The following is a 10,513-nucleotide window of genomic DNA, read 5'->3' on the forward strand; positions in this document are numbered from 1 at the left end:
TAGTTTCTGTAAGAATTCAGAGCTCATGAAGAGATCATAAAGCACATCTATGTGTCAAAACATCATTCAGAAACACATATTGCATGTACCAAAAAGAGTATGTAGAGAAGACACAACAGCTCATTTTGTGTGGTAAGTTTAGACACCTCTGATAAATTTTTCTTTGATATTTCAAGCAAACCGCACCAGAGTTTGTTTGGAAGCTGTCTGGGATCAATCTCCCCATGAGGTCTTGATCTGCTTTTTTGGTGCATGCATGGTTGTCATGGTACTGCAGTGTTCTCACTTGGTTTAACAGATTACACTAACAAAGCAATATAACCAAACCTGCCAAGTCTGAACACACCCCAAGACTGTAAAAATAAACATATGAATGAATGAGGATCATTAACTCTTTTAACAGTTATATTAGTTGTCTGCTTTTCATGCAAGGAATCGAGTGTAGTTTTTTCAGTAGGCACGGCTGAACTTGAATGTTGAAGCATGGAGGTGAGTGGAAGATTGGTGTTTGCACTATTGTCTGTGATTAGAAGAAGCAAAATGAATATATGACTACAAAAGCCATACGGTTACCACAATCATATCTCAACACTGAAATAGCTCACTGAATGCAAAATTAATGTTTTTCCAAAGCTCTGCCAGAAACCTGTATTTAACTGTAATCTTAGGTGAATAGAGAACAACCAATATACATTTAAAACGGGTTCTTCAGGGGTTCTTTTGTAAAGGCAATGGTTATATATAGAACAGAGGCTCCAGACAAATCACGCCTTATGATATTAACCCCTAAATGGCCAGGGCCCACCAGTAGGTCCACAGTTGTATTACACACTTCTACAACCTAAGAATAGTTCAACCAGTTTGCATTGAGTCTTGGTATGTAATAAGCTTGAGATTTTAAAGCATTAAATATTACAGAACAGGCAGTGTTATTATTTTACTACCAAAACGTTCAGATATGACTATATTTGAAGAGTTCATTTGCAAAAATAAATCATAGTTTTGTCCATTCCAGGTAATATCAATCAAACTGCAGTTGGGCTGTTTGAATTGATTAAAAATAATTTAACAAAATACAAGTAACTTACAAAATCAAACTTTGCTGAATTTTTTAATTTAAATTTACTTTGTTGCCAAAAGCAGATAACGCCAATGGTCATTGCATGTTTCAGAGCAATAATAGATACAAGTTTCTTTTAAATGGAATATTTACTATTCTTTAACATAAAACAAGTGCTGAAAATTGCAACACAAACAGCCCATTAATGGGCAATATTAAACATCTATAAGATCATACTTGGTAAAATCCGAAGGCTGAATCTCAAACGGCTCAGAGCTCCCAGTATAGAGCACTATGTGAGTTATGAAATTTTGTCTTTTTCACCCAAAAATTGCACTTTATGTCCTGTATGGAACTGTGTTTACAAAGTCACACAGAGCACAGAGACATACTGTACTCTGTTTAGATGCAGTAGTCCTTACTTTAAGACCTGTGCACTGCATATCGTTTTTTGCATATTAACTCTTCATTTAGTAATAGCTCATATCAGAATTACAGGTTCCTGAATAAAATGCCATTGCTAAATTCACTTTCCCTGTTTACGATTTATGAAGGTTTAGCACTGTGGTGGGACTTTGGCTGGAGGTGGGAGTTTGGGGAGATTGTGTGTGCAAGACTGTGTGCTGTGATGAGTGGAGCCAGAGTTACCTTTACTGGAATTTGCAATGGTGGTTTGCTGCGTGGGAGGTGTGGTTGAGTTTTGGCCTGTGTGAAAGATATCATATCCATTTAACATGGCAAACAGGTATGACAGAAGTTAATGTCCCCTAATTGCTGAAGAGAACAAACTATACAATAGGTCCAAACCTAAAAAAGATTCCTAAAAGTCCTACACAAACGATCTGTTCTAAGGTTTTCAATAATTTTATTAATGATTACAGAAACAAGCAGAGTTACATTATTTTTTCTTTGAAAACAATTTTGCCAATACAAAACAATTATGCTCTACTTGTTGGAAAATACAGTATTACAATAAACACATTTTGGATGTGACTATATTTTGAGATGCCAACATTAGAATGACAGATTCCTGGGTAATATACAGTTGCTAAATTTACACAGAATAATTTAACAGAAAGTTTTATCATTGTGGTGGGATTTTGGCTGAAGGTGTGAGATTGGAGAGATGAAGAATGCAGGACTGATAAAGAAGGTATGGTATGGAGAGTAGGGTCAGAGTTACTTTCACTAACACTGACAAGTGTAATGGTGGGTGCAGGGTCGCCACACTGTTAGAAATGAAGGTTCTGTGCAGATACATTGTTAATGTTCCCTCAAAGGTAGAACAGTGGTTTTAAGGTCCAATTGTGTGCCTTAAATAGATTTTTCCTATAATTTCAATGGATTATGACACAATTATGTTTCCTGACTAAAGTTATTAAGATGTACCCTTGAGGATACAAGAGTGGGAATGCCCCAGTGACAGTTTCATACCTTTTATTCTAAGAGTGTGTTTTGTGGGAGAATTGATTAATACCAAAAGGTGTTAAAGGAACATATAAGCAATAACTTACCTGTTGATTCTTTACCTATGGAAAGAGAATGGGTTTGAATTAATATCTGATTTTCAATCAAAGTTTTTGACATTGATTATTTGTGAATCATATTTTTATGTGCCGTAATGACTTATGAAAAAACAATGTCCATGATAACCTCTGCCATTACCATATATGAATGTCCAATTCTAAATTCGCCGGCCATTTAGCAGAAAATGGAAGGGTGTTATTAACAACGTCTTATGTGTGGAATAGTCTGAGTGTCATAGCAACACAGAACATTCAAAAACTATTTCAGTTTTAAACCACAACTTCCTGTGCGCTGACTAAAACCTACCCCCATCCCCAGTCAAATGCACTTTGGTTTCTTTTCTTTTGTTCTGCTTCATGCAAAGTTAATTTACGTGTTCCCAGAAACTAGTGAATGCAAACTAACATGCATACAGTGGATTCTCAGTACATTCACAGATTTTACATTCCTGTACTGGGGATGAGATTTTTCTTTTCTGACAAAGTCTGAATCAGCCAAAGAGCACAATAACTTATACAAACACACACACATTTAAATCATCAGTGAAAAAAGGCAAGTCAGCCATGGGAGCAAGTTAGGAATGAAGTTCACAATAAAAGTTTTTTTTTAAATGCATTTAAAACATCTGTGTATAGTGAGAGTTTGTTTCAGTGTATCACTCTGCCCTACAAGATGTAAGAGGGAAAACTAGACTCTCAGCGTAAGAACTCTTTCAGTCTCTTTTTTGCGGATGTGGTTTTGCTCAACTCAGTTCTCAGTTTGAACTGCACACATTCTGCCAACACACTTTTAGAAGGTCCACCCACCTAATGGAACATGAAGGCTTTTGAGCAATCACTCATAATCAGCTTATTAAAAGAATTAGACATATTTTAGCCATGGAGTGTACCTACTTATATGATACGAAAGCTTAATACAATACGGTTCATATAAATCATTAATACATACTGAAGTTATCTGGCTACAAGACATTTTACAAACCATCCTCACAAACAGGTACAGCTGAATTCCAATAAGGAAAAATAGAATTTGTCACTGTGTTTGCACACTGTGCAATTAGACCTCCGCATTTAACCCATCCGTGCAGTGAAACACTCACATGCATGCACACTAGTGAACACACACACTAGGGGCAGTGAGCACACTTGCCCGGAGCGATGGTCAGCCCTATTACTGTGCCCGGGGAGCAACTGGGGGTTAGGTGCCTTGCTCAAGTGCACTTCAGCCATGGGGATCAAACCAGCGACCTTCCGGTCACATGGCTGGTTCCCTAACCTCCAGCACATGACTGCCCACAATTTTGTACATTTTGTAAATACAAAATTGTGCAATTTAAATTGTAAATGTACAATTTACTGAAATTTTCAAAACAAATTTCAAATGAAAGAAAACAATCAAAAAAAACTCTAACCACATTGTCTGTCACACAGTTGCCAAAAGATTAAACACTAGGGATTCACTGATACAGGAATCATGGGCAGATGTTGATATACATTATTTTACATGTTTACATCTGCCAAAACCAAACCAAAGACATTTATATAACAGAGACATTAGAACTACCTTTACCTGGATTAATATTACAGTGATATATAACATTTAGTTCTATAATGTTAATAAATGCTATAAGTGAATAAAACACAGGCATTTTAGTGCACTAACTCAGTGTCATCTAAATATTCTGCATTTCCAGAGCACGAAAAATACATCATATATCAGACCAAAATATCAGTCAAATCTAAACATATGCACAATGCTGAAAATCTACCTAACACCCATTGTTTTTGCCAGCATTCCTTCTTTCCTGGCACTGAATACAGAATATAGTTGAAAATTAGGTTAAAATCTAGCCAGAAAAAGATGAAGGCCTCACTACTCATCACAGACATTCTGTATTCATAAAGTTTCAGATTTGCTCAATTTATCATGTTTTAATAAGCATACATGGACATCAAAATTATGCACTCTACAACCTCGTACATGCAGACATCTGTGGATAGGGATGCAGTGATCAGGAACGATTTGGTTGGCAGTCAGTTGAAACAGTATTTAAATGTAACCTACCTAAAAAAATAATCTCTTTGAGAAGCTGTGAAAAAGCCTAATTAAAATATCTTTTATCTGAAACTTTCAGTCATAATACTGTAGATATGCTTTTCAAATTAACTCAGCTGAACCACTTATAATAAGTGTTTAGCTAAATAATAATAAGCTAAATATGACTACTCTTTATTTAATCTATTTACTTTTTCTGCTCTATTTGTCAGGATTTAAACGCTTACAGCTGCTTATTTGAGTGATTGATTAAAGTTATCTTTAAAAAAAAATCTAAGTAGGAGTGTGTGATATGGTAAAAATATATCATGACACTTCGATTTTTGTGAAACAAAATGCCCCTGTAGTGTGATATTTTAAACATGCTATCAGTATCCATTATTTTTATTCAATGTTTAACATATATGTGCTGCACTAAATCCAAATATCAAGCACTACTTATGCTCTCTTTGTAGTGAAACACGCAGTTGATCAACTTCAGTGATATGCTCTGAAAAGCATATGATGCAGTTCATGTAATTGTTATATAATATACTGTTGTATTGCCCAGCTCTATAGCAAAGATCTGAAACAGGGTAGTTTAAATGGATGGTTCCAAGTTAGTTTTTCAATAGAAAGGCCACAAAAACTGATTATTACTAATCATGGCAATTATATACGAAAAATAATTGAGTAATAATTGAGTAATAATAAAGTAGCATTATCATTATTATTATGCATTTGTTATATTGCGAATACAAACAACTGATAATAAATAACTATCTAAATAAATGATAAACAAAGACATGAAAATTAATTTACAAATAGTAAAGTAATGCTTTTGCTAAATGACTACAAAGAGACAGCTAGTTACACGTAATTGAGCTTATAGTGCAACTGACAGGTTGCTAATTAGATTTAGAAAAAGTGACCTCACTGACATTACCTCATACTATTTTTGTAATGCAACAATAAAATACCCATTACAGAATCAGATATAGCTGACCACAGAAAGGACATGTCAGTGATCAACCACTCTCATCGCATATGGAAAAAAGTCCAGGCAACGGTGCTGTAGAAAAACAGTAATGACTTCTGAAGTGGACAGATGCTGCACTATTTTAGTAGTGCTATAATGTGTATAAATCTGGTTAACCCTGAATGTGAGCACATGATTGTTGACTTCTTAATGTAGACCCATCGCTGTCTTTCTGTTCTGCCTTTCTAGAACAGTTATATGAATTGCTGCGCCTTCTATTACCTACACTGTGTACAAACACAAGGCTTAAGGATTAAACAGTGTGACATGTACTTCTTCATTTCACCACACACTTTTAAAGCAGTTTAGCACTAAATTAACCAGCAAGCTCACACTTGTGAGGAAGAGACACCAGCTCAAATTGGAACAAGGAAGTGGTCAATGGCCTCTGTGGAGAGGCCACATTTCAGAACTCAGCTGCATTGTGAAAAAGACACAAGAAAGCTGTAAAGAAACCATAAAACTACACAGAAAATAGCTATGCTACCTCTGCTTCACTTCATTCAGTGGGCATTATTAGCATAAACTTGACACCAAACATTGATCATCTTTGGGACCACATGATTCAAAAGTTTTTAAGTTATAAAATGTACTCTTTACAGTTATTCATTAAAACTTACAAGGGAAGACATTCAAATGCTTTAAGCAACTCTGAGTGACCAATAGCTAAACCCTTCAAATTGCTATTAAGCATCAGTCAAACTCTCCTAAACTAGAGCAGAGACACAGGGGACACACCCAGACACCATCTTATCCATGACAGCACTGTCCACAGGTACCACTAACAAGCAATCGCAACTCACACGAGATCCCTGGAAATGTAGGTTAACCCAAATTAAAATGTCCATTTTCGATTGTTCTGATGGTCTTTACCATACTACAAACACTTTACATGGCAACGCTTCCGTGACAGGCAAGATTTTCGAGGGCACCACCATCTTATTAATTCTACAATCTCAAATCCAAATGATATAATCCAAACATTTTAGAAAATATATTGTCATGAAAGCAACCTGTAAACTATAAATGAGCTACATGTTCCTTCCAAATTGTTCAGCATTTATCCTTTTACATTTTAAAGGTCCCAATATGCTACTGAAAAAATATATTCTCAATAAGCTTTCCCCATATTAATAATTAAATTACATAAAATATACACAAAAAAATATACACAAAAATCATACTAATCCAATAAACCATCCTACTTTTGCCACTTATTACAGACCACTTCCAACCACAGTTACACTATAAGGAACATTTCTTGTTTAAATGAAGAACATTTAACTTTTGATGTGATTCAATATGGTCATTTCAGTGGTACAATTTATACAAGCAACCAAACAAAAAAGAATTTTCGTAAAATAAAAGTAAAGAGCATCTTGTCACAGTTTATCCTGAGCACAGCTCTAAAACATCCCTCCATTCCAAGACGCCGGTAAAGAAATTTTGTACTTACATACTGCCAATCCAGTCAGGGCTAAGATTAAGAATCTTAGCCCAAGAAGTGTCGCCATAACCAGGGGTACAAGTGCCTCTTCTAAGACACCATAAGTCCTGTAGGAAACATAGTGTTAAACAACGTTAAGGTTAGTTTATTACAGTTTTTTAGATTTTCTGTTTTTTCTGTCATTTCTGTCCATATTAATTTTATTTCGTCCAACTTACGTTTTCACGGCTGTCTAATCGGTCGGCTCGGTTTCCTGTGTTTTACTCCCCAGTGTCCTCAAGCTCGCTTTAGGTTCGAAAGACGGAGAAATGACAAGAACGCTCACACCTTCAGCAATGCGCTAAGGGCCTCTTAACAGGAAGTTATATTTTCAGCTACGCCACAATCTCTCGCCTTGCACTTCTGTACCATCCTTTCAAACTGAGAAACAATGCAGCATGGAGTTCAAGATCTTTTCTATAAGAAATGGCCTCAGCTATACTGACTATCATGAGTGCCCCTTTCCTTGTATTTATCTCTTTGCCTCTGTAAGTGGGCTAAAACTTATTGCTTTAGTTGCAGTGACTTGAGCCTACATTTTACATCATTGTATATACACATCACAGTCTAAAAGTACTTTATGTATAAATGAGTTAAATGCAAATTTCAGCTATTCAATTTCCTTTGAATAATTTGAATAATTAATTACAATGAGATGGTTTGAACATTGATTAACAATAACTGCACAAACTGAATAATCGATAGTTTAAAAGGGCATGACATGATGCCCTTAATCTACTTCTCTGACTAATATATAAACATATATAAACACTATTTAACATTACAAGTCATGTACTCATTTTTATCTCTGAGAGTATCTGAGCCACAGTCGATTCAGTTCACAGGCTTGATGTTCTAATTGAACTTCATTAATATCAAGCCTAGTCCCTGTACAGATTAATGTTCTGCTGAACAACTGAACTTAACCTCCACAAAAAATTCTGAATTGGAAATTTACTAAAACTGCAGCAGGACTTCTCCCATGCAAACAATTCATGAAGTATATGAAACCAAATTTGCATTCTAGGCATACTAGATAAAAAGCTTGGAACATTTTTAAGTACTTTACAAAAGTCTCTTGAACACATCTCACTTTTCTAGGCCTTTGAATGTAGGGTGTGCTGCAAGTTACCACTTCCTTGCCCATCCTTTTTTTCTCTCTTTCTGGTTTCCCGCCTGTTTGAGGAAGTAGCAGAGCAAGGCCTATTCATATGAGAACTCACAGCCGCAGCTTCTTGAGTTTATAGTCAGAAGCCAGACAAACTTTTTGACAACTTACACACGCTTTGTCAATGTAAATGTAAAACATGAGTCTTGTTTCTAGCATAAAAATATATTTAAATTCCTGCCGTAACACTATATCAAAATGTTATTGTTCTATAAATTTCATTTGGTGATTGTATGTTCTGAGATTATTATCTCAAGAAATCATCTCAGCTTCTAAGTAAGGCTACATGTGAGATTTAACAAGCAGTGGTGTTTTTTCCATTATGGCTACCACTGTTTATAACACAAGCTACATCTCACAGGAACTTATACAACATACAGACGTATGAGCCTTTGTGCATTTGATCAGTGCAATTGCAGTATTTGCAAATGTGAGCATGTCTGACAAACTGAGTGTTCTATCCTGGAATTTCAAAAGGTGTCTCAGAAATTTGTGATAAAGTTATACTGATATTAACTGTACAAAAGTTAGACTGCAGGCAAATAACATTCAAGTTTGCATAGCTGACAGATCCAAATATGCGGTGGTGAAGTAGAAGGGCTATGTGCCTACTTTTGCACTTGCCTCATCAGCACTTGCAGTAATATAGCATGATCTGCATTTTATAGTTTAATCTGTAATTCTCATTTTCAGGAAAATACAGTATCTTAAAACAAAATACAAACCACAACCAGAACTGTTAGAAAAAATAAGAGGAAAAATAAAACACTGAATACAGTCAGATAGAATGAAACAAATAGCTGTCTTAATCTTGAGGGTAAGGGATTACTTCTCTCCACACATAATCTGTTTTAACAGTCAACCAAACCAAATAAATCAACCACTGACACACAAATGACTTATGAAAGTACAACCTTGTTTCCAAAAACATTGGGACCCTCTGTAAATACAGAGTGCAATGATGTGCTAATCATTTAGACCCAATATTTCATTGAAAATAGTACAAAGACAGCATATCAAACATTGAAACTAGGAAATTCAACTGTTTAAAAAAAAAGGTCCATTTTGAATTTGATGCCAGCAACAAGTTTCCAAAAAGTCGGAAAAAAACAAAAGACTGGTAAAGTTGTGCACTTCTATAAAAACAGCTGTTGGAACATCTCACAATTAATTAGGTTAACTAGCAACAGGTCAGTAACAGGACTGGAAATAAAAAAAGCATCTCAGAGAGGCTGATTCTTTCAGAAGTGAAAATGGAGAGACGTCACCACTCCGTGAAAGAATGCGTGGGCAAAAAGTGCAACATTTCAAGAATAATGTTTTTCAGCATAAAATAGCAAAGAACTTAGGGATTGTATCATTTACAGTACATAATACCACTAAATGATTCCAAAAAATCTGCCTGAAAACTAATACTGGCCAGCAGTGATCTTCAGGCCCTCAGGCGGCACTGTGTTAAAAACAGACTTGATTCTGTTGTGGAAATCATTGCATGAGCTCAGGAACACTTCTGAAAAACACTATCTGTGAAAACAGTTCATTAAGTTAAAACTCTACAATGCAAAGAATAAACCATATATAAACAGCATTCAGAAACACTGCCACCTTCTCTGGGCCTGTGCTCATTAAAGATTTTTTGAAGTACAAATCCTGTGGTCTTTCCAAATCATGGACTCCGCGCCGTCCAGGTTAAAGAGGAGAGGGATCTTCTGGCTTGTTATCAGCACACAGTTCACAAGCCAGCATCCTTGATGGTATGGGGATACATTTGAGCACATGTAATGGGTGACTTGCACATTTGTGAAGGCACCATTAATGCTGAATGATATATACAGGTATGGAGCAACTTATGGTGCCATCCAGACATCCTGTCTATTTCAGGGACAGCCTTGCTTATTTCAGTCAGACAATGCCAAACAACATTTGGCTTGGATTACAACAGCATGGCTCTGTAGTACAACAGTATGGATGCTAAACTGGCCTGCTTGTAGTCCACATGTGTCAGCCATTGAAAAAATTGGTGCATTATGAAATGAAAAATATTATAAAGGAGACTATGAACTGTTAGACAACTAAAATTTAATATCAAGCAAGAATGAACACGGGGTAAACAGCCCTGTCACAACTTTTCTGCTTTTCTGGAACGTGTTGCTGACATTTTTTCAAAAAACAATAGACAAATGTTTCAACATTTGATAT

General features: G+C 35.7%; 1 protein-coding gene across 32 annotated transcripts in view; it reads right to left on the bottom strand.

Annotated features, from left to right (window-relative positions):
- ptprc (protein tyrosine phosphatase receptor type C) overlaps positions 1 to 7,476 on the bottom strand; it is a 52,682-nt gene extending 45,206 nt beyond the window's left edge. For 31 of the 32 annotated variants that reach the window (XM_017702424.2, XM_017702422.2, XM_017702419.2 and 28 more), the window contains exons 1-4: positions 7,326 to 7,476; positions 7,117 to 7,214; positions 2,575 to 2,589; positions 1,709 to 1,765 (exon numbers count right to left, since the gene is read on the bottom strand). In XM_017702424.2, coding sequence (XP_017557913.2) covers positions 1,709 to 1,765; positions 2,575 to 2,589; positions 7,117 to 7,174 — 130 coding nt within the window. In that variant the 5' untranslated portion in view covers positions 7,175 to 7,214; positions 7,326 to 7,476. The remainder of the gene's footprint in view (positions 1 to 1,708; positions 1,766 to 2,574; positions 2,590 to 7,116; positions 7,215 to 7,325) is intronic. The other variant, XM_037545078.1, reaches the window with a different exon arrangement.
- Positions 7,477 to 10,513: the final 3,037 nt, after the last annotated feature.

The sequence above is a fragment of the Pygocentrus nattereri genome, chromosome 15, assembly GCF_015220715.1.
Source record: "Pygocentrus nattereri isolate fPygNat1 chromosome 15, fPygNat1.pri, whole genome shotgun sequence".
Classification (NCBI taxonomy): Eukaryota; Metazoa; Chordata; class Actinopteri; order Characiformes; family Serrasalmidae; genus Pygocentrus; species Pygocentrus nattereri.